At 40.5% G+C, this 24927-nt stretch overlaps 1 protein-coding gene across 1 annotated transcript in view; it reads right to left on the bottom strand.

The window, feature by feature from the left end:
* Nucleotides 1–24927, bottom strand: part of CCDC170 (coiled-coil domain containing 170) — a 77156-nt gene that overhangs the window by 18598 nt on the left and 33631 nt on the right. Inside the window, exons 6-8 of the mRNA XM_004368825.3 lie at nucleotides 17181–17381; nucleotides 10762–10935; nucleotides 6878–7120 (exon numbers count right to left, since the gene is read on the bottom strand). Of these exons, the coding sequence (XP_004368882.2) occupies nucleotides 6878–7120; nucleotides 10762–10935; nucleotides 17181–17381 (618 nt within the window). The remainder of the gene's footprint in view (nucleotides 1–6877; nucleotides 7121–10761; nucleotides 10936–17180; nucleotides 17382–24927) is intronic.

The following is a 24927-nucleotide window of genomic DNA, read 5'->3' on the forward strand; positions in this document are numbered from 1 at the left end:
GAAGTTTCAGTAAAGACAAAATCTACAAAAACAAAATAAATTAGGGAAAAAAATCCACAAACAAACAAAATTCAGTACAGGAAAGTAAGAGGAACAAACAAAACATCAACTCCACAAAACAAAGCCCTACAAAATGACAGCAATAAACTCACACCTATCAATAATTACACTGAATGTAAATGACCTAAGTGCACCCAGAAAGATACAGAGAGTGACAGAATGGATAAAAAAACAGGATCCATCAATATGCCATCTACAAGAGACACAACTTAAAAACAAGGACAAAAATTTATTAAAAGTCAAAGAATAGAAAAAAATATATCAAGAAACAGCTACCAAAGAAGAGCAGGAGTGGCAATACTAATCTCAGATAAAACAGACTTTAAAACAAAATCACCATAAAAGACAAAGAAGGACATTATATAATGATTAAAGGGATGATCCATCATGAAAACATAGCCATAATAAATATCTACACACCCAATTACAGGGCTCCAAAATACATAAAAAAAACTCTAACAGCACTGAAAAGAGAAATTGGCAGTTCCACAATAATAGTAGGAGACTTCAACACACCACTCTCAGTAAAGGACAGAACATCTAGAAAGAAACTCAAGTTTTAGAAGAGCTAAGGGGCACAATCTGCGAACTTGATCTCATAAACATATATAGAACACTCCACCCTACAGCGGCAAAGTACACATTCTTTTCCAATACACATGGAACGTTCCCCAGAATAGACCAAATTTTAGGACACAAAGCAACCCTCGACAAAATCCAAAACATTGAGATAATACAAAGTATCTTCTCTGATCACTATGCCATCAAAGTAGAAATTAACAACAGGAAGAGCAAGGAAAAAAATCAAATACATGGAAACTAAATAACACCCTGCTTAAAAACCACTAGGTAATAGAAGAAATCAAAGATGGAATCAAAACATTCCTAGAATCAAATAAGAATGAAAACACATCGTACCAAAACCTTTGGGACACAACAAAGGCAGTGCTCAGAGGTCAATTTATAGCAATAGATGCACACATCAAAAAAGAAGAAGGGGACAAAATCAAAACATTAGCTACATAACTCAAACAAATAGAAAGAGAACAGCAAAAGAAGCCCACAGCCACCAGAAGAATGGAAACAATAAAGATCAGGGCAGAAATAAATGAAATAGAGAATAGAAAAACAATTGAAAGAATCAACAAAACCAAAAGTTGGTTCTTTGAAAGGATCGACAAAATCCACAAACCACTGGCCAAACTGAAAAAAGAAAAACAGGAGAGGATGCAAATAACCCAAATAAGAAATGAAATGGGGGACATTACAACAGACCCAGCTGAAATAAAAAGGATCATAACAGAGTACTATGAAAAACTATACTCCAACAAATTTGAAAACCTAGAGGAAATGGACAAATTTCTAAAAACACTATCTACCCAAACTGACACAAAATGATGTTGAAAATCTGAACAGACCCATAACAAGAGAAGAGATTGAAAAGGTAATAAAAAAAAAAAACTCCCAACCAAAAAAAGCCCTGGCCTAGATGGCTTCACTGGAGAATTCTACCAAACATTCAGAAAAGAACTTACACCAGTACTACTCAAACGATTTCAGAACATAGAAAAGGAAGGGATACTTCCAAATTCATTCTATGAAGTCAGAATAACCCTGAGACCAAAACCAGGGGAGGGGAGGAGTGGGAATGGAAAAACACTAAACAGACAATAGATAAGTGGTAACTTTGGTGAAAGGTAAGACAGTACACACTACTGGGGAAACTGGCACAACTTGACCGAGGCAAGGTCATGAAAGCTCCATAGACACATCCAAACTCCCTGAGGGACTGAATTACCAGGCTGAGAGCTGTGGGGACCATGGTCTCGGGGAACATCCAGCTCAATTGGCATAACATAGTTTATAAAGAAAATGCTCTACGTTCTACTTTGGTGAGTAGCGTCTGGGGTCTTAAAAGCTTATGAGCAGCCATCTAAGATACTCCACTGGTCTTACCCTGTCAGGAGCAAGGGAGAATGAAGAAAACCAAAGACACAAGGTAAAAATTAGTCCAAAAGACTAATGGACCACAACTACCATGGCCTCCACCAGACTGAGCCCAGCACAACTAGATGGTGCCCAGCTACCACCACTGACTGCTCTGATAGGGATCACAACAGGGAGTCCCAGACAGAGCTGGAGAAAAATGTAGAACAAAATTCTAACTCATAAAAAAAGACCAGACTTACTGGCCTGACAGAGACTGGAGAATATGGCCCCCGGACATCCTTTTAGCTCAGTAATGAAGTCACTCCCGAGGTTCACCCTTCAACCAAAGATTAGACAGGCCTATAAAACAAAATGAGACTAAAGGGGCATACCATCCCAGGAGCAAGGACTAGAAGCAGGAGGGGACAGGAAATCTGGTGATTGGGAACCCAAAGTTGAGAAGGAAGAGTGTTGACATGTTGTGGGGTTGGTAATCAAAGTCACAAAACAATATGCATACTAACTGTTTAATGAGAAGTTAGTTTGTTCTGTAAACCTTCATCTAAAGTACAATTAAAAAAAAAAGAAAGAAAGAAAATGATGTATTGCATTGGACAGATCTGCTGCAAAAGACCTCTTCAAGGTTTTTAAAAGTAAAGATGTCACTTAGATTACTAATGTATGCCTGACCCAAGCCATGGTCCTTTTAGTCATCTCATATACAAACAAAAGCTGAACAATGAAAAAGGAAGACTGAAGAATTGATGCATTCAAATTGTGGTGTTGGAGAAGAATACTGAATATACCGTGGACTGCCAGAAGAATGAACAAGTCAGTTTTAGAAGATATACAACCAGAATGCTCCTTAGAAGTAAGGATGGCAAGACTTAGATTCGCAAACTTTGGACATGTCATCAGGAAAGACTGATAGAAAAGGACATCATGTTTGGTAAAGCCAGCAAAAATGAGGGAACCCATCAATGAGATGAACTGACACAATAACCATAACAGTGGACTCAAACATACCAATGATCATGAGGATGGCAAAGGACCAGGCAACATTTTCTTCTGTTATGCATAAAGGTCACCAAGAGTTGGACCTAACTCAAGGGCAGCTAACAACAGCAACTCCATGATGGAAGGATTTAATGTAATCAACATGACACCAGGTGGATGGCTGGTATCCCTTGGGGAATAGTGTGATATTGCGGGCTCAGTATTGGCCTCTGCTTTTAGCAGATTAGGGCTCAACAGTAGAAGTAGCCAGGTCAGCGTTGGTGAAGGGAAGTTCAAGCATAGCCTCCATCGCTGACCCCATGGCCATGCCACTTCGTATGTGAATCCATTGAACAAGCAGCAGGGTGGCCCAGAAAGAGGCTGATATCCACAGAACATATCATTTTGTTCATCTGATTATTGGGAGCACCTTGGGAGTAGATGTTCTTTGGTAGATATTCATACACTACACAAAAAATATTATTGAAAATACATGGAAAAAAGTTTACCTTAAAACAGTCTTGATCATGTTAGCAAATCTCTCTCTAAATATATTGTTTCTCATGAAATACACACAGTCTCTTGATAGGAACCTACTATTTTGATATCCTAAGCCAGGATCTGGAAATTTTACTCCTGTTTCTGATACCATCTACCCAGCCAGTTTTTCACCTTCAATATCCTCCTTCCTTATCTGAAGTCAACAACTTTCAGTTGGAAAAGAAAAGAAAATACTTTTGTTGCCCTCACACCATTCATATTTCTACCTAAGAGTTCAAAGCACTATGATACACTGCAAGTTTCTCTGGTAATATTATTTACTCCCATATTAACAGAATTAAAGAATTCCTTGATCAGAAGCAATGTTGTGCCCAATATCATGACAGAATTGGGAAGTGATCTATGTTTTTAAAGTCTTGGCAGAAGATTTACCGAAAAGATATTTCACTTTTAAATCTGCATTTAAGAAAAATTTTACACCTCCTGATTAGACATAACCTCTCTATATACAACCACCTCCCTGAGGGTAAAGGGGATTTTTCAGTAGTATTAGCTAAGGTCTGTGAATTCTCCTTACTCTTTTCTGGAGCCCACCATTTTGCTTCATTTTGAAAGGTCTGCACTACACTTTGGCTATAGTAGTGAAATCTCTTTCCTTTTTTGTTCCATGCCATTCCCCCACTATTTGGTGTCTTACCACTTGCTTCTATTTCTTTTTCTTTTTCCTTCTGGCTTCTTTGAAAGTATTTATGGACCTTTTATTTCTCTCTAACAAAAGCAGTCCTCTTGTAGCCCCATAAACACGGAAGCCAGGGGGAATAAGTGCTACCAGTCTGGGCAGGGGGAGCTGACCACACACATCCTACAGACGAAGAACAGCTAACACAGGTCCCAGCCACTTCAACTTCAGAACAAGCTGCGTAGTCCTTTGGAAACAAGAAACCAACTCCCTACGACCATCGCGTTAGAGCAGATGGTATTTTGTGACTAACCATATTTCCTCCAGTTTGACTTCTGTTTGTTTTTCATGCATTGCTCAATCTTCCAGGGATTCTTCTCTCCCCTCTTTCTTCCTGAGATAGTGTCTGGGTGGAAGAAAACACTTGTGGTCTTAGGAGAGGTATTTCCTGTCCACATGCTTCCCTGGAATCTTTCTTGTATCTAGTACCTGACAGGTGAGCTTTGTGAAAGTTCACTCACCAAAGTCAAGGCCAGGTCATTGGCTGTGTCAGGGTTCTCCAGAGAAACAGAACCAGTAAGAGATAGATAGAGATATAAGCATAGAGACAGAGATATAGTCTCTCCCTCTCTCTCTCCTCTCTCTTCTCCCTCTCCCTCTCTTTTCCTCCCTCCTCCCTCCCCCTTCTTCCCTCCCTCCCTTTCTTTACTTCAAAGAATTGGCTTATGTGATTGTGGGGTCTGACGAGTCTGAAACCTACAGGTAGGCAGCAGGCTGGAAACTCAGGCGGGATTTCTGTTACCATCTTGAGGCAAAATTCCTTCTTCTCCAGGAAACCTGTTTTTGCACTTAAGGCCTTCAACTGATTGGATGAGGCCCACCCACATTATCAAGGATACCGTATTTTTGTAAATAATATGCCCACACATATAACGCTCATGTACCTAGGAAAATCACGCATGAGGGGGTTGCATGGTTGGCAAAAAACATGTAACTCGCTTGTTATTTTCGTAAAATACAGTAATTTCCTTTACTTAGAGTCAACTGACTCCATCTACAGTCACATCTACAAAATACCTTTGCAGCAACATCCAGACTAGTGTTTGACCAAACAACTGGGCACCACAGCCTAGACAAGTTGACACACAGAATTAGCCATCACATTGGCCTTTGCAAATTCAAGGCTTATCTGTCACTGCCATTGGGGCGCAGCTTAGGTGATGTGCCCCAGAGCCTCCAACGCAGGGCCACTTGGCCCCCACTGAGGGAACAGCCCCACCTGCTCCCTCAGTGAGCTCTCCAGACGCATCTTTAGCTCTCTTCCAGAGCCTCCAAGAGTGCGAATGGAGCATCAGGCCCCAGGGGACCAGGGTGTAATCTAGGTGCCCTGCCTAAGCACCTCCTGCAGTCCATCCAGTCAGGTGAGAGTGGCTGCATGCTGACCCCAAGGCTCCTGCCCCCACCCACCACACACCCCTCCAAAGGTCAGTCTGAGGGCCAAGGGGGGCAGAGGATACTTACTTACCTCTGGTATTTCCTCCCCACCCACTGCACCCCACAGATGCTTTCCTTTCCTCCCCTTGCATTCAAACCTTCCCCCTGCCCTGAGCCATGCCTCCCACTTTCTCTAAGGAAATAAGTTTTAACTTCATGGCCTGCTCTTGATGGCAGAAGGGCTTCAGAGGGTGAAAAACTAATTACTCAGAAAGGAAAATACAGTGGGAAATATTTCCTAAATATTGTCCCCACTACAGTTGTTCAAAGGCTGGCTTCATTCCAGATTCTTTTTCCCTCCTGATCCATTTCCAGATTTGGAAAGATTCCAAAAGTCAGTTTCAGAGCACTCTTCTCCAAAGAGCTAGGACATTTTGTCATTATACTGACAACATGCATTTCTGCCAGGGACAACACGTGTATATTAAGTTTCTTACTATTGCCAGCAGCACACATATATGACATTTTAAATATTTGGATTACATTCTTCTAAGTTTCCATTTCTTTCTTTCTATATTCATTAGAAGTTAAACACCTCGAATCCAGGAGCCTTATCTCCCAAGTGTGTTTTTCCCCTTCACATAAATGGCACAACACAAATACGTTGCTTGCTTGACTCTTCTCAGTAAACAATTGTGCCCATTTTCTCCTTTCTTCCTAAGCAAATTCCTACACGATAAATCCCTACACGATCCTTAATACCACAACAACGACAACTGCCAGTTGCCATCAAGTCAATTCCAACTCATGGTGACCCCACGTGTGTCAGAGTAGAACTGTGCTCCATGGGGTTTTCAATGACTGATTTTTCAGGAGTAGATTGCCAGGCCTTTCATCTGAGGTGTCTCTAGGCAGACTCAAACCACTAACCTTTTGATTAGCAGCCAAGCACTTTAACCGTTTGCAACACCCAGAGACTCCTCTAATATCACCGTCATCCATATTTGGAAGAAATGTTTTTATTTTCTGTACAATCACACTTAACATGGCCCCTCTTTGACTGACTTTTTCCACAGCGATCACTTCATTTCAAATATTAAAGAGACACTAACTTGTTATAATATGCGGATGTGTGTGATTTTTTCCCCAAACTCTCAAATTCAGACGAACTTTTACCTCTTTTTTCTGGTGTAAACATTATAAGGCTATTATTCTTTTGCATAAACTTCTGTGGTGACTAGCAAAAAAAGTAACAAGGAAATAGAGCTGGACACTTACCTTAAGTTCATTGGTGTCAGCAAGCTTGGCTTTGAGCTCGGTGTTCGATTCTCGACACGCACTCAGCTCCTTCTGCAGCCTCTCCACCTTCTTCTCCAACTTCCTGCCGGCGAGAGTGGCCTCATCCCTCTCCACTGCCAAGGCCGTGCGCGCCTGCTTCTCCCCCTGCAGCTGGGCTATTTTCTGCCGGAGGAGGCTCATGTGCAGTTCTTTGCTCTCCAGCCGTTCTTTCTGAGTCTTTAGCTGGTTTCACAGAAACAGGGAGGTTTTTTTTTTGTTTGTTTGTTTGTTTAAATAATTGAACAGTCAGTAAATATAAATGAATTGCCCAGATAAAGTTGATCTTTATCTGCATTTCAATAAGACTAATTTGTAAACCACCAAAAGAGGTTATTAGATTCCTTTTCCTGATTGCATTTTTTATGCATATTTTCTCCAAGAATTAATTTTATAGCTGCAAAATATGGGACAAGGGAGCCTGTGTGCAAAGGGGTAGGCTTTCAACCTCTAATTCTCTCCAACATTATGTGTATCATAATAAAAATGTGAAATTACTTTTCAAACCACTGAAACGGGTTTATCAAGAGCAGAATATAATAAGGCACAGAGATACAAAAATCCTCTCCAACACCCAATGGCAACTATGCCCGCACTGCTCTTTTCTGAAAGAAGATAGAGTGTAAATGAAGGCTACAAACCAAGACTGACAAATTTCAATCACTTGAAGACTGGGCCGAGTAACACCAAGCGTTGATGAGAGCTGATATATTTTTAAGGTAAGGTACACCAAAGAGATTGCTAAGAAAACTTTGCTTGCATATTTAAAATCTTAGGGGTAGAAGGGACTTTACGAAGTTTGGGGTTCATTGATGCCTTTGTCATATGCCTGGCCTATAAGCTCCACACAAATCAAGCAGAAAACAAGGTCTTCAAAAACCACTTATCACTGGTGATCAAACTTGATGAAGGAAATTATAATGAATTTTAGAAAAAGATCATGGATGCTAAGAGGGGGAAAAAAATCCTTCCGGGTTTTACATGTCACAATTAGTGAGTGGAATATTAACTTCCCGTAAAACCAAACCTGTTGCCATCGCGTCGATTCCGACTCATAGTCATAATGACCCTAGAAGACAAAGTAGAACTGCCCCAAAGAGTTTCCAAGGAGTGCCTGGTGGATTTGAACTGCTGATCTTTTGGTTAGCAGCCGTAGCTCTTAACCACTAAACCACCAGCATTTCCAATATTAAGTACAGAAACCTCTTTCATCTATTAGAAACATTGGGAATCAGAATCATGTAGAATTAGAGAATTTGAGAGCAGAAGAGCATCACATTTTCCCTAATTATATACTCTACACTTGTAAAGTGTTATTAGGAGGTGTGAAGGACTTACAAAATGCAGGTTCCAGTATCTTGCCAAACAGTGATAGCTTTGTCTATGCCACAGATCACTTTCCAAATATTAAAGGCCCTTTTAATATTTCTCTAACTAAACTCCTGTTATAGATCGAATTGTGTCCCCCAAAAAGACATGTTGGAGTCCTAATCCCTGTACCTGTGAATGTGGCCTTGTTAGGAAATAAGATTTTCCTTTTGTTATCAGTTAAGTTAATCAAGGTCATATAAGAGCAGAGTGGGTCCTAAACCTAATCCCTTCTGAGTGGTGACTTATAAAACGGGGAAACAGACATGGAAAGACACACATGCTGTGATGGTTAAGATTGTGTGTCTACTTGGCTGGGCCATAATTCTCACTGTTTTGGCAGTTGTATAATGTTGTGATCACTTCCCTGTTGAGATTCGATATGTGATCACCCCCATGATGGGATCTGCTGTGAGTAACCAATCAGTTGAAAGGGAGTTTCCTTGAGTGGGTGGCCTGCATCAAATATAAGTGGACATTCTGGCAAGGCTTAGGGGCTTTTTGCTTGTGCTGGATCCTGCAGCTGGCTCCTGTTCATCTGACGTCTGGTTCTTGGGACTTGAGCTAGCAGCTTACCTGTGGTCTTGCCTGCCGATCTTGGGATCCATCAATCTTCGAAGGCTGTGAGCAAGAGCCCTGCTCTCTGACCTGCCAATCTTGGGTTCATCAGCCCCTGAAGCTGTGTTAATCAGGAGACGCCTCTATCCTTACCCACAGACTTGGGACATTCCAGTCTCTACAACTGCGTGATCCATTTCCTTGATATCAATCTCTCTCTCTCTATATATATATATATATATTTATTTATTTATTTATTTATATTTATATGCTTTACTGGTTTTGCTTCTCTAGAGAACCCAGCCTAAGATATACACACAGGGGAAGATGCCACAGATGCATCTATAAGCAGCAAAGGAATGCCAAGGATTGTCAGCAGGCACCAGAACCTAGCAGAGAGGCCCACAGAAGAAATCGATAAGGCTGAGACTGATTTGAATTTTAGCCCCCAGAGCTGTGAGAAAATAAATTTTTCTTTTTTTAGGCCACCTACTTTAAAGAACTAGGCAGTGCTAGGAAACTAAGACAATTCTCTTCCTTGAGCTCCTTCATGTCAAATTCCACTCCATTGCATATCTACACTGGTAAGTTCTTACACTAGCAATTTTAATAATTATATAAGACTTAAGAAGGAATGGTATTGGATATTGAGAAAGAAAATAAATTATCTGAGAACTTTGAAAAGAATTGTATCTCAGCTAGTTTTCTCTAATGGTAATAGGATTTGTCTGCTTTCTTTCATAAAAATACTCCTAATGATATAGAGAAGAGGAGAAGAGGCCAAATTGAATGGAGCATCTTCTATGAGCCAAGAGTTCAAAAATGTTATTAATCATTAGCTACCCCATGAGTTAGGTCTCATCTCCACCTTAAATATGAGGAAACAGAGACAGAGAGGTATGTAATTTGCCCAAGGTCACATAGCTTGGAAGAGCCAAATTGGAAACCCAGATGTAACTCATTACCCAGCCTCTACACCATCATCCTACCACCAAAATTTCCTATGGACTATTATAAGAACACATCTATGTTTTCCTGTTTCCTTCCCCAATACCAATAATTATATAACTAATTTTTATCCTTTTCATACATTCATTTATTTAGTGTAAACTGTTTCTAACTCTCCCTTTGATTGAGTGAAAAAAAAAAAATTCTCCTCTCTCCACTTTCTAGTGCAATGGAACTTACAAAGGCAGATGGCTAGATGTTACCCAGTTCTCTGCTTCCCCTATAGTAATAGAAACAGTGAACTTTTTAGCTAGGCAAATGGCTACCCAGAATAAAGACTACATTTGCAAGCCTCCCTTGCAGCTAGATTTGGCCATCAGAATGCATTCTGGCTGCGGGCTATAAACACACACAAGTCCATGTAGCAGCTTCCAGGAGCCATCTTTTAAAAGGCAGCTCACACAAGCGTCTTTAAAAGACAGCTCACACATGCTGTTTTGCCACCCTCATCTTTATCCCTCTCTTTTCCATCCTTCTGCCTGGAGCACAGATGTCATGGCTCTAGGCACCATCACAAACCATGAGGATAACGGCCCCCTAGGGATGACAGACTGATGATCTGGAATGAGCTGAGTTCTCTGAGGGCTTTATAGGCAGAGCTACCACACCAACCCTAAGCTGCCTAGCTCCAGAATTTTATATGAAGGGAAAAAATACTTTTACTTCTTTAAGTAACTGTTATTTTGGGTCTCTACTACTCACAGTCAAACGTAATTTTAAGTGGTACACTACCAATCTCTCAGACTTGATATAGAGACTCAAATTCTAAACGCATATTGTTATAGTATGTTCTCTAGCCACACTGGTAAATATGGTGGGGGTATGTTATTGTTCAATATTTGGGATTCTCAGAAATTCCTTCCCTCAACATTAACAAGTTTTAATAGCCCTACCTTTCTCTGTAAATTGTGGGCAATCGTCTTGTTTTCAACGACTGCGTGGCTCTCAAGGCGGACCAGCTGCTCTGTGCGAGCTAAAACTACATCCAGACGCATGTCAAAGCCAAGTTCAGCAGCCATCTGGTCCAACTTCATTTTCTCTGACAGCTGATCCAGAAATTTAAGATACTAAACCCAAGAACAAAAATGAAAATGGGACACAAAAATAAAGTTAATGGGTAATCTCACAGAATCTCTCCCTTTCTCCCAAGCTTACAAGTAGTTCACATTAAACCCACACGGAGCTTGAACCCCAATTTGGTAATATTATTGAACCAGCCAGGCAGCTCCATGCTCTACTCCTTGCTCAAACTCTCTTGGCTGGTCAGTGACCTTGATGCCCAATCTAATATTATACACTCTTTTAACCCTGCTATATAACAAATTTGGCTACACTCCTGATGACATCTGTTTTGGCAACATGCTGCTGCAAGGATGTCCCTCCAAGGCTAATCCAGCCCCTGGAATCCATCTGTCCATATACCTTTCCACGAGGATTTGTCGCACCTCACTGGGCCCTTGCCTCAAAGGTGGAAAATGACAACTAGTTACCACTTTGCTTTTGTTGGGTTATAAACAAAGAAGAATTGCCATCAAGTCAATTCCAACTCAAGGTGACCCCATGTGTGGCAGAGTAGAATTGTGCTCCATAGGGTTTTCAATGGCTGATTTTTCAGAAGTGGATTGCAGGCCTTTCTTTCAAGGCTCCTCTGGGTGGACTTGAATCAACCACTTTTCCATTAGCAGCTGAGAACTTGGCCATTTGTGCCACCCAGAGACTCCAAATCAAAGTTCCTCATACAAACAAATTTGGACTTTCTTTTTTTAATTAAAATGCTTTGGATAATATCTTTATATCTTTTTCCTAAATTTTAGTTTGTTGTTGTTGTTGAGAATATACACAGGAAAACATACACCAATTCAACAGTTTCTAATGCTCAATTCAGTGACATTGATACATTCTTCGAGTTATGCAACCATTCTCATCCTCCTTTTCTGAGACATTTCTCCCTCATTAAACTTACCGCCCCCTAAGGTTCTTATCTAATCTTTCGAATTGCTATTGTCAGTTTGAACCCATAGAGATAGTCCTTAAAAGAGCATAATGCTCAAGGCAGAGCGTTTTTACTAGTTAAGGTAAACTATTGTTCAGTTCTAAGATGACTTCAGGGGATATTTTTTCTTTAAAGTTTTTAATGTATCAGAGTTAAATGAACAACATTCTAAAACAGCTGTATCAAGGGAGTCAAGGTTCACGCGTTAACAGGTTAAAGTTGCAAAACTGTTTTAGCGGTTTTCCTCTGCCGATTTCTTCCTGTGGCTTACCAGGCCACACATATACAACAGATGCTAACTGTCTGCTGGATGAGTAAATCAATCAATGAAATTTCTATGGCATACTTTCATGGTTTGGGTTCCATCTCTGATAATGTTCTCCTCATCCATCTGGCATTTGCTGGCAATTAAATGTTTAAAATAAGTATAATTTCCTGGTGACTGAAGCATATCAGCTTAAAGCCCAGAACTATCTATCTTTTAATTATCAGGATGAAATTAGGTGCTTATTTTCCAATTTTCTTAAATAGCATAAATAGAAATATAACTCAATCTCTTCCTTATGGGTCATAACCATTACAAACATCACTTATTGTACTCTGCTGCGATGCCATAGGTTGCTTTTGTTTCTTCATCACCAGATTCTCACTTCTCATTGCTGTATCAGCTCTCCCTCTGGGATTTTTATTTTCTAATCTGTGTGTATAACTGCTATTGTTTGCATAGGCAGTCCCCGGGTTACGAACGAGATCCTAAGTGTGTCTTTAAGTCGAATTCATAGGTTTAAGTCAGAGCAGGTGCATATCGTTCTTATTTAGCCTTACTTTAGCGCAAGAGAAGGACCCCTGGTGGCACAGCGGTTAAAGCATTCAGCTGCTAACTGAAAAGTCGGCAGTTTGAACCCACCAGCTGCTCTACTTCCATAAAGACTTACAGCCTTGGAAACCCTATGGGGCAGTTCTACTCTGTCCTATAGGGTCACTAAGAGCAGGACTCAACAGCAGTGGGTTTTGGTTTGGTTTTAGTGCACAAAAATGCTTGAAGCCTTTTCAATGATTTAAAAGCTGCACATGCAGCAAGTGAAGGTGACTGTAATGAAGACTTTGTTGTGAGTAGGGCTTGGTTCAATTGTTTCAAAGTGAAGGCAAATTTACATAACATGAAAGGGCAAGTATGAACTGTCTGTAAGTTGGGCATTTGTAACCCAGGGACTTACTATATGCTAAATAAAATAAGAGTTGGTACCTTTTATGTGAAGGTATGAAAGCCTCTTTTTTTTTTTTTTTTTGATTTCTACATGTGACCCATCCATGTAACATGCAAGGATCTATAAGAGAATCAAGAGGATTATGATAGGACCAAGCTAGACCCCACTCTAGCTGAATTTCTCAACAGAGGAAGTACTTTGGCTATGCCCCAGGGGGTTGTTTGCTAGAAACTTTAACTTCATAGAAATGAAGTATAACTATATATTTTGTGCATTTGAATCATAGTTTAGCATGGACAAGAAACTGACTTGGATTTTTGGTTTGGTAAGAAACTGTATTCTACACTATTTTGTGTAAACCTCAATTATCTACATCCCTAGGTGGTGCAAATGATTTGTACTTGACTGCAGTTCAAACCCACTCAGTAGTACCATGGAAGAAAATGCCTGGCAATCTACTTCCGTAAACATTCCAGCCAAGAAAACCCTATGGAGCAGTTCTGCTCTGTAACACATGGGGTTGTCACCATGAGTTAGAACTGACTCAGTGGCAACCAACAACAACAGCATTTAAAGTCTATATAACATTGGTTTTCAATTGTACATGCATACTGCCATTACTAGGCCATGCATTTCTTAGGCAGTTATCTATGAGAAATTCATCAAGCACAGAATCAGTTTACATAATTTGCTTTCATAACAGAGTAATTTTGGCATAATCCCAATTAAAATGAAACAGTCACATTCATATAATGCAGGCACGGTGTTTACTTGTTTATTTTATTTTTTTAAGTACAGAAGAATGAAAATGAGTAAGTTTCTGGAGTATAGATTTTTTAACCCACGAGTATTTTTCCTGGCCAAATTCTATACCTATGTGCTTGATGCCATTTTTCTCCCTTTCCGTTTCTACCCTCCCCTCTACAGATTCCTGCAGCCAACAAACACTTCTCTTCTGTCTTGTCCAACAAAACCTTTCTTTGATCTCTTTTTTCACAGCTACTGACTCATCTCTCTTTTCTACTTGGTCACTAAACTTCACAGTACCAAAATATATATATATATAGCCATCAAGTCAATTCCAACTCATAGTGACCCTATAGGACAAAGTAGAACTGTCCCATAGGGTTTCCAAGGAACAGCTGGTGGATCTGAACTGCTAACCTCTTGGTTTGCAGCCAAGTTTTTAACTACTGTGCCACCAGGGCCTCACAGTAGTCTGTGCTTAATTCCATACTTAATTCTCTACCCCTTCCCTCTCTAGTCACCCCTCAGTCCAATGCAAACTAGCTTCTCTTCTCCATCCACTCCACTAAAACTGCCTCTCTGAGGTCACCCATTGTCACGTCATGAGTCTGGACCCCTTCTACTCCTTCTCTCCCACTGGGTTATAGTCACCATCATTTGTGATTCTCTTCACATTGCAAACTCAAGCCCTCGGTGACATTGAAATTATCTTTCTAAAATATTATGATGCTTCAGTTTGGCATTACAAAGCTTATTAAGAAAATGTCCTGCATCCTACTTTGGTGAATGGCGTCTGGGGTCTTAAAAGCTTGCAAGCAGCCATCTAAGATGCATCAATTGTCCCATCCACTTGGAGTAAAGAAGAATGAAGAACACTAAAGACACAAGGAAAGTATTAGCCCAAGAGACAGAATGGACCACATAAACCAGAGGCTTCATCAGCCTGAGACCAGAAGAACTAGATGGTGCCCAGCTACCACCAATGAACATCCTGACAGGGAACACAACAGAGGGTCCCTGATGGAACAGAAGGATGGGGTGCAGAACTCAAATTCTAGTAAGAAGACCAGACTTAATGGTCTGACTGAGACTGGACACGACTCGGAAAGCATGGCCCCTGGACTCTCTATCAGCCCAGAACTAAAACAATTTCCAAAGCCAACTCTTCAGACAGGGATTGCACTGGACTGTGGGACAAAAAGTTATACTCGTGAAGAGTGTGCCTCTTAGTCAAGCAGATACAAGAGACCAAAGGGGCATGGGAAGGCAGAGAGAGTTAGGAGCTAGTTAAATGGTCATGGGGAATCAGGGGTGGAAAGGAGGAGTATGCTATCACAGAATGGGGTGAGCAATTAGGGTCTTATAGCAATGTATGTATAAAAATTTTGTATGGGAGACTAACTTGAAATGTAAACGTCATTTAATTACAACAATAAAAAAATTTAAAAAATGTGATGCTCTAAATCATTTATTAAACTTCATATTCTACAGAACAAAGGGTACTCAATCATCATAATCCAGCCCCAGCTTGCTCTTCAGCCTTCTCTCCTGCCTTAGCCCCACCAAGAATACCATCCCCCAGTCACACAGGAATAACCACTCTGCATTCTATGAATACACTATGCACTTGCACACTTTCACGTCTTTGAACTCTTTCCCCTACAGTATCTGTCCCTTCTCTCTACTAAAACTCTACTTATCTTTGAAGACGAACTTAACTATCACTTCCTGTCATAGATTGGATTGTGTTTCCAAAAAAGATATGTTGAAATCCTAACCCTTATACCCATGAATGTGACCTTATTTGTGGAAATGGAGTCTTTCTTTGAGATTATTATCAGTTAAATCATACTGGAGTAGGTTGGGTCCTAGTCCTCATCCCCTTCTGAGTAGTGTCTTACAAAAGGGGAGAACAGACATGAAGACAGAGTCACACTCAAGAGAAAGACAGCATGTGAGGATCTGTCTACAAGCCAAGCAACGCCAAGAAACGGCCAGGCCCTAAAGGAGACTGGAGAAACCCCAACAGTATGGCCCCCAGACACCCTTTTAGCTCAGTGGTGAAGTCATCTCCGAGGTTCACCGTTCAGCCTGGGAGTGGACAGCCCCATAAAACCAAATGGGACTAATGAGGTATAGCAGTCCAGGGACAAGGGTCAGAATGCAGAAGGGGACAGGGAAGCTGGTGATAAGGAACCCAAGGTTGAGTAAGGATAGTGTTGATGTGTTGTGAGGTTGTTAACCATTGTCATAGGGCAACATGTGTACTAACCGTTAAATGAGAAACTATTTTGTTCTGTAAGCCTTCATCTAAAGTGAGAATAGCAGCACAATTGGAAGAGCATAGTCGATGTCACCGAACTGTGCATGTAGAAATTTTTGAAATGGTGTATCTTTGGCTATGTATATTTTCACCAAAAAAAAAAGGTCAAGAAGGGAGAGGGTTGACATGTCGTGGGGTTGTTAACCAATGTCATAAAACAATATGTGTACTACTGTTTCATGAGAAACTATTTGTTCTGTAAGCCTTCACCTGAAGTACAATTAAAAAAAAAAGAAAAGAAAACTAAAAAAAAAATAGAAAAGAAAAGAAATGGCCAGGCTACCAAAAGCTGAAAGAGACAAGGAAGGATCTTGCCTAGAGCTGATAGAGAGCATAGCCTGATAACTGAATTCAGACATCCAGCCTCTAGGACTGTGAGATATTAAATTCCTGTTCTTAAAAGCCACCCACTTTGTGATTATTTTGTTATGGCAGCCCCAGAAAATTAAGCCACCTCCCCGGTAAAATCCTCCCCTTATCTAGAATTTATCACTGCTCTCCTTGTACTCCCATAGCACTCTATTTGCTCAATACGTCTATTATAGCATGTATAGACTTACAGTATGAGAAAGTATTTGAATATCTGTCTCCGAGTCGATTCCGACTCATAGCGACCCTAGAAGATGGAGTAGAACTGCCCCATAGAGTTTTCCAGGAGCAGCTGGTGGATTCAAACTGCTGACCTTTTGGTTAGTAGCCGAGCTCTTAACTACTGAGCCACCGAGTCTCCCCCTCCCCCTCCCCATTCATTATGAGCCATTTAAGATCAGGAACCACGTATTATTCATACCTTCACCCCAACCTTCAGGTCCTCATATACAATAGGCATTCAATAATACCTGTCGAGTTTAATGGAACTAATTTGAATCAAGGAAGCTTCAAAGGATAGGAAGAGACCCCAAAACAATGTCCATTGTTCCTTGAAATCTGTTCATACCAGAACTTAATCAACCTAAGTCCTGTAAGATTCAGAATGTTCTCAGGTAAAACGTTACTCTGCAACAGATGTTTCTACCCACGGGCATGCCCTCGGGTTATTACTTTTTGTTTCTCAAAATTCAAGTTGTCTCGCAAAAAATCTCCAGAAACCAGCTCCCCCTCCAGGTGTGTCACTTGAGCCTGAAGAGTCTCCAACTTGTTCTCCGCTTTCTGGGCCCTCTGTAGAGCTTTCTGGTGCAGCTCAGTCTCATTCCCCAACTGTTCAACAAGCTTAGATATTTGGGCTTCAAGCTGGGAGACCATCTGGGAACAAAGAGAAACAGAACACGGATAAGCCTTGTTTTAGATGCAACGAAGTGTTAAAATCTAGCACTCAGCCCAGGCAGCGTAACTATTTATAACACCAACTTCTAGAATCTTTGTAAAAATTAAATAAAAAATAAGTAATTGACAGCAGTATTTGCCTCCATTTGAAAGAAATCTACTTTCATTTAATTAACTTTCATATAACTCCTTAAACAAGTTAATTGGTAAATATTTATGGGTAACATTTACTTACCTCAAAAATTGCCATTAATTTAGGAGCTTCAAGGCTCAGCTGGAAAAAGAGTTTAGACAAAAAGTACTTTTAAAAACCTACAAAAACCTCATTACCCAAAGAAACTTTCACCACATACATTTGATTACAGATATACAGTAAATTAGTCTTGATAAGCAACCTAGAAGCCTTATGGGAAATTCTAGTGCAGAAACATGTTTTTCAAGCTGTTTTTTCAAATTTCTATTGAGTATTGGATACTTACGTACTAAACTTACTTACGGCACTGCGCGCTACATTAAAAAAAAAAAAAAAAAAAAAAAAAAAACATTGCCGTGGAGTCGAATCTGACTGATCGTGGCCCTGTAGGAGAGAGTAAAACTGCCCCATAAGGTTTCCAAGGAGTGGCTGATGCATTTGAACTGCCAACCTTTTGGCTAGCAGCTGAGCTCTTCACTTCTGTGCCCCAACGGCTCCTCCTCTCAAATGCTGAGAAGAGACGTTATTACACAACTATGTGCTAGTTGTCTAATAATGTTATCACTTCTCAGCATTTGAAAGGTCAAAATCCCTTTAATATGGGCAACTCTAAATAGGGCAGTGGTATCTTATAAGATAGGAGGGAGCCCCGGTGGTGCAATGGTTAAATGCTCAGCTGCTAACCAGAAGGTTAGTGGTTGGAACCTACCAGCAGCTCTGCAACAATCTTTCAAGGCAGGGGGATCTGATTGCTACCTCCTCTTCTAGGCATAAAATTATTGTCCCTCCAATAAAGGCCCTCAGAGTTCTTCACAACCCCCCTAACTTGTCCAATGCTCCCATTTCTTTCCTGAAGTTTCTCTCTTTGTCTTGACCTTCTCCTTAAACCAAGGGCAACAAAAGTTGACCAAAGACCTCAGGTACACTTTGAGAATGCAAATCGGTTCCACTAAATCCGGTTCTTATAAAATGTTGAATTCAATAAAATCACCAAGTTTGGGGTGATGAATTTGTTTTGTTTTTATGGTTGATTCTGGAAGAGGGCAGGAAGAGAGTGGTAAATATCTCCATAACACTACAGTACCATTTTTGCAGACATGGAAACTTCTGAACTGTTTCAGATTTACAGTGTATGTTTTTAAAAAGATAATTACGGTTTATCTATAAACAACCATGGTTAGAGGCAAGAAGACATTCTAAAACCAAACGCATTGCAGCTGAGTCAATTCCAACTCATTGCAACCCTATAGGGCAGAGTAGAACTGCCCCATAGGGTTTCCAAAGCTGTAATCTGGTGGCGCAGTGGTTAAAAGGGTTGACTGCTAACCGAAAGTTCAGCCGTTCGAAACCACCAGTGGCTGCTTGGGAGAATGATGTGGCAGTCAGCTTCCATACAGATTTACAGCCTTGGAAACCCTATGGCATTGCTATGAGTCAGAATCAACTCAACAGCAGTGGGTTAATCTTTACAGAAGCAGACTGTCACATCTTTTTCCCGTGGAGCGGCTAGTGAGTTTGAACTGCCAGTCTTTCAATTAGCGGCCAAGCGTTTAACCACTGCACCACCAGGGCTCCTCTAGAAGGCGTTCTAGCTGTCTTCAAATTTTCTGAAAGATTATTCTGGGGAAGAACAATGTGATTTGTTCTGTGTTGCCCTCAGAACTCAGGTTTAGGACAAATAGGTATAAATCAGAGAAGGAATTCCACATCAATATAAAGGAGAATTTTCTCCCTGCCCCCATAATTATAAAAGTCACACATTTCCATTGTAAAATATTCAGTAAAGACACAAAAAATGTAAATAAGCAAAAATAATCACCCAAGATCCCACTACCCAAAGGCGGCAATAATTAATATTTTTAAATAGTTTATTATAGGTTTTTATGCACTGTTAAATTAGAGTGGAGATGATACACTGTATAGACAACTTTGAGTCTTTGTTTTTACTTAATTATATTTTGAGCATCTTCCCATGTCAAACTCTAACATTTTAATGGCTACATTATGAGTCCATCATGAGAATGCACTATAATGTACATAAGCATTCCTTTATGTTCATAAGGAAGGAAAAACTTTCTAATAATTGTTGTTTGCTGTTAGCTGTCCTAGAATCAGCTCCAACTCATGACGACCCCATGTACAACAAAACAAAATGTTGCCCGGTCCTGCACCACCTTCACAAATCGTTGGTATACGCTGTCTATTTTTGTGGCCACTGTGTATTTTGAGTGTTTTCCAACCCAGGGGGCTTATCTTCCAGAACTATATCAGACAATATTCTACTGTGATCCATAAGGTTTTCAGTGGCTAATTTTCAGAAGTAGATCATCAGCCCTTTCTTCCTAGTCTGTCTTAGTCTGGAAGCTCTGCTGAAACTTGTCCACCATGGTTGACCCTGCTAGTATTTGAAATACTGGTAACATAGCTTCCAGCATCATAACAACATGCAAGCCTCCACAGTACAACAAACTGACAGACAGGAGGTGGTTCTAATAAAAATTGTGGTTGTTGTCTAAATGTACTGTCCAGCAGGTCCTTGTCATTGGAGATGGTCAGAAATCGGCCAATCATTTGTCAAGCATGTTGCACTGAATGGGAAAAGTTAGACTAAATGATCTTTAAACTTTCTAATTCTGTGTTTCTACAGCTCTGACGGTTCGATTAATTCCATACTTCTGTGGATACCTGAAACCAGATGTTTGATGGTAAGCTGCTTCAGAGACATGTGCAAGAGATTGTTTCCCAAAGAAATTTTGAACATCATTATTGAATCTGAGGCTTGAGAATGCTCATGTTGTATTTCCTACCCTTAGTACCTACTACCTGATAATCTGATCTTAATGCAAAAGAAAGGATTGGTTTGTCTTAGTACAACTACAAGGTAACTGACGGAACATGGCCAAGAAAAAATATCCACATGATGCTGCCTCCTGGTGGCAGCTTTAATGCAATTATACAAGGCATAGTATGTTTCTACACAATAAGAGATCTCTTTCCCACTGGACTCCAAGTAGGAAGTGGGTCTTTCTGCCTCAGCAGGCTTCAACACTTCCCCTAGCCCACAGTTAGCCTAGGAAAGAGAATGGAACCAAAGAGAAAAAAAGACACAGAAAACCTCAACTGGAGAGATGGAGAACTGTGCAATCACATAGCCACAGTCAGCACTCTGCACACCTAACTGGAGAAAGCAAAGTCTTCCATAGTAAAGACTCCATTCTGAAAATGACAACTTGAACAACTGCAATAAGTTCGACTAAGGTAGTTATAATGACCCCTGTGAAGGTTAATTTTGTGTGTCAACTTGGCTGGGTTATGGTGCCAGAAAGAATTGGTTGATGTTCAACCATTTCAGGAGGTAGCATATGATCAAGAACCAATGATACTGAAGGAAAAAGTCCAAGCTGCACTGAAGGCACTGGCGAAAAACAAGACTCCAGGAATTCACAAAATACCAACTGAGATGTTTCAACAAATGGATGCAGCACTGAAGGTGCTACCTGGTCAACCTACAGAAAGAGATCCATATTTGTGCCCATTACAAAGAAAGGTGATCCAACAGAATGTGGAAATTATCAAGCAATATCATTAATATCACACACAAGTAAAATTTTTGCTGAAGATCATTCAAAAAACAGTTGCAGCAGTGTATCAACAGGGAACTGCCAGAAATTCAAGCCAGATTCAGAAGAGGACGTGGAACGAGGGATATCATTGCTGATGTCAGATGGATCCCAGGTGAAAGCAGAGAATACCAGAAAGATGTTTAACTGTGTTTAATTGACTATGCAAAGGCATTCAACTGTGTGGATCATAACAAATTATAAATAACATTGCGAAGAATGGGAATTCCAGAACACTTAAGTGTGCTCATGAGGAACCTGTACGTAGAACAAGAGGCAGTCCTTTGAACAGAACAAGGGGATACTGCATGGTTTAAAATCAGGAAAGGTGTGTGTCAGGGTTGTATCCTTTCACCACACTTGCTCAATCGGTATGTTGAGCAAATAATTCAAGAAGCTGGAGTATATGAAGAACACAGCGTCGGGATTGGGGGAAGACTCATTGACAACTTGCGTTATGCAGATGACACAACCTTGCTTGCTAAAAGTGAAGAGGACTTGAAGCATTTACTAATGAAGATCAAAGAGTACAGCTTCAGTATGGATTACACCTCAATATAAAGAAAATAAAAGTCCTCACAACTGGACCAATAAGCAACATCATGATGAACAGAGGAAAGACTGAAGTTATCAAGGATTTCATTTTACTTGGATCCACAATCAACACCCATGGAAGCACCAGTCAAGAAATCAAACGACACATTGCTTTGGGGAAATCTGCTGCAAAAGACTTCTTTAAGGTGCTGAAAAGCAAAGATGTCACTTTGAGAACTAAGGTGCAACTGATCCAAGCCATGATATTTTCAGTCGCCTCACATGCGGGCGAAAGCTGGACAATGAATAAGGAAGAGTGAAGAACTGATGCCTCTGAATTATGGTGTTGGCAAAGAATATTGAATACACCATGGTCTGCCAGAAGAAAAAACAAGTCTGTTTTGGAAGAAGTACATCCAGAGTGCTCCTTGGAAGCAAAGATGGTGAGAGTTCATCTCACATACTTTGGACATGACATCAGGAGGGTCCAGTCCCTGGAGAAGGACATCATGCTTGGTAAGGTAGAGGGTCCCCAAAAAAGAGGAAGACCCTCAAGGAGATGGATTGACACAGTGGCTGCAACAATGGGCTCAAACATAGCAACGATTGTGAGGATGGTGCAGGACTGCGGAAGCATACTATTCTGTCGTACATAGGGTCGCTGTGAGTTGGAACCGACTTGGCGACACCTAAGAATAACAACAATGGTGCCCAGTTGTTTGGTCAAACACCAGTCTAGATGTTGTAATAAATATATTCACATGTAATTAACATTTACAATCAGTTGACTTTAAGTAAAGCAGATTATTTAAAGGCCTTAAGAGCAAAAACTGAGGTTTCCCAAGGGGAGTCAAGACTGTAACATAGAAATCCTGCCTGAGTTTCCAGCCTGTCATCTGACCTACAGATTTCAGATTCAAGATTGCTGGAGTTTCTAGCTTTCCATCTGACCTAAGTATTTTGGACTAGCTAGTCCCCAAAACTATACCAGTTAATTCCTTAAAATCAATCTTTCTCTCTCTCTACATATATGTATGTATATATGTGTGTATACACGTATATATACGTATATACATGCACAGATGTGTATACGTGCATACATATTATGTATGTATCTGTATAAATATATGTATACAACTGGGTATATGTATGTATATATTTACAGAGATAGAAAGAGAGACAGGATCGAAATATAGATAGATACCTATATATCTATATTTCCATCCTGTTGTGTTTCTATGGAGAACTCTGACCAGTACAACCCTGAAGGAAGAAGTAGACATCTTGACGTCCACCAGACTGTGGAACAAGACCTTTGGAGTCAGATAGTCCTGGTTTCTAACCCCCACTGTACTACTTACCACAGTGTTAACTGAAGCAAGTAATTAACCTCTCCGAAACTCACAGACTTTGCTACGACAATTAAATGAGCTAATTCAGGTAGTTTGTGTAGCACAGTATTTCACATTCAAATGAAGTTCCACACGCTGCATCTATTGCTGTCACCGATATTATTACTCCAGTGTGTGGGTTCAGTCAATCCTATGTTTTGCCATAAAGAGTTAGGAATCCCTTTGGAAATCATCCTATGTCATGTTTCTCAAACTATTCTCAGCTGTAGAACCTGTTCTTCAACCAGAAATCTTTCTGGGAAGGACAAATAACAGACAGCTGCGCTTGAATCAAAGGTGAGAGGGTCCCTCCAGGCAGCCCCTCCCTGTGGTGGGTCTGAGGGGGTTCCAGGGAACCTTGAAGACTCAGCAGAGTATGGCTTAAAACCACTGAGATGGAAGGTGGCTGAACGGTACAGGAACCTATCCCACTGCCATGCTAAGATTCTGGTGTCCAGATTGGAGCCAATAGCTGAGAGCCTCCCCAAGCCCTCTGGCACCACAGAATTTCAGCCTCACAAGCTCGTTTAGGTCTCAGTGCACTGCATATGACACTACCAAGTTTTACCAGAGCTAAATTTACATAAATTTATTCAACTATATTAGCATTCCAGTATGACTCAGTTCTTGGGAACATCAAATTCCAGGGCCTGGGCAAGCATATGTGTCCTGCCAAAACTATAAAGTTATGTTTTTCACACCAAAAAAATCTAAAGAATCAATACTTTTTTTTCTTTCTTCCTTCCTTTCTTTTTTCATTACTATCATCTGTTAACATGTCCCTGATATTCCATGGGACAAACTATGCCAAAGATTTTAACACTGAGATGTAAGCAATGGGGTGAGGGCGCACAAAGAATACATACCTCAGTTTTTCTAAACAAAAAGGGGCACTGAAGTAAACTGTCCTTCAAGAACAAGCAGCTTGGTTTTTAGAAATGAAGTCATAATGCCCAGAAAGAATTAATTCACTTCCCAAGGACAAGTAGATGTTGATTTCTCCAGAAAGGCATTCTTGCCCTAAGATTAAACCAAATAGGAGCAAAAAAGCTCTAAACTGAAGAAAGAGCCATCTGGGTCAATTAAGGACCTGTGCTTTTGGTCATAAACGACTCTTTTCCAATTATAATTACAAGCTAGAATTTTCACCTAGGAAATCTATAAAATAAGTTAACAGGTATCAGGACATAACGCCAATCAAGTTCTCCTTCCTCCTTATCCATATGTATAGCCAACACTGTTGACCGACTAATCCTACACACTCCTTCTTTGTGCAAGTTAACTATGGAGGCTGGGCAAGCTAAAAACTCTAAATATTCACTCTTCTAGACCCAGAGAGTGCCAGGGGTGACCAGAGAATATAATTTTGGACAATAAAATGTCAGTGGAAGTCTTCTGGGGCTTCTGGGAAAGTGCTTGATTTAGTAGAGTGGAGGAATAAGAACAGAGGAGCGTGACACTGAGGCCAAGATGGTGGACGAGGAGGGTGTCTTAGTTCCCTAGTGCTGCTGTAATAGAAGTTCCACAAGTGGGTCACTCTAAAGAACAGAAATTTATTTTCTCACAGTTAGGAGAATAGAAGTCCAAATGCAGGGCACTGACTCTAGGGGAAGTCTCTCTCTCTCTGTGTCTCTCTCTCAGCTCTAGGGGGAAGATCCTTGTCTCAGCTTCGGTAACCCCAACATTCCTCAGTTCCTTGGTGAGCCTTACATGTGCTTCTGTCTTCCTTCCTCAGTTTGTGCTTGCTTGTTCCTGTACCTAATCTGCTCTTTTTATACCTCAAAAGT

The sequence above is a fragment of the Trichechus manatus genome, unplaced genomic scaffold (genome assembly GCF_000243295.1).
Source record: "Trichechus manatus latirostris isolate Lorelei unplaced genomic scaffold, TriManLat1.0 scaffold00002, whole genome shotgun sequence".
Classification (NCBI taxonomy): domain Eukaryota; kingdom Metazoa; phylum Chordata; class Mammalia; order Sirenia; family Trichechidae; genus Trichechus; species Trichechus manatus.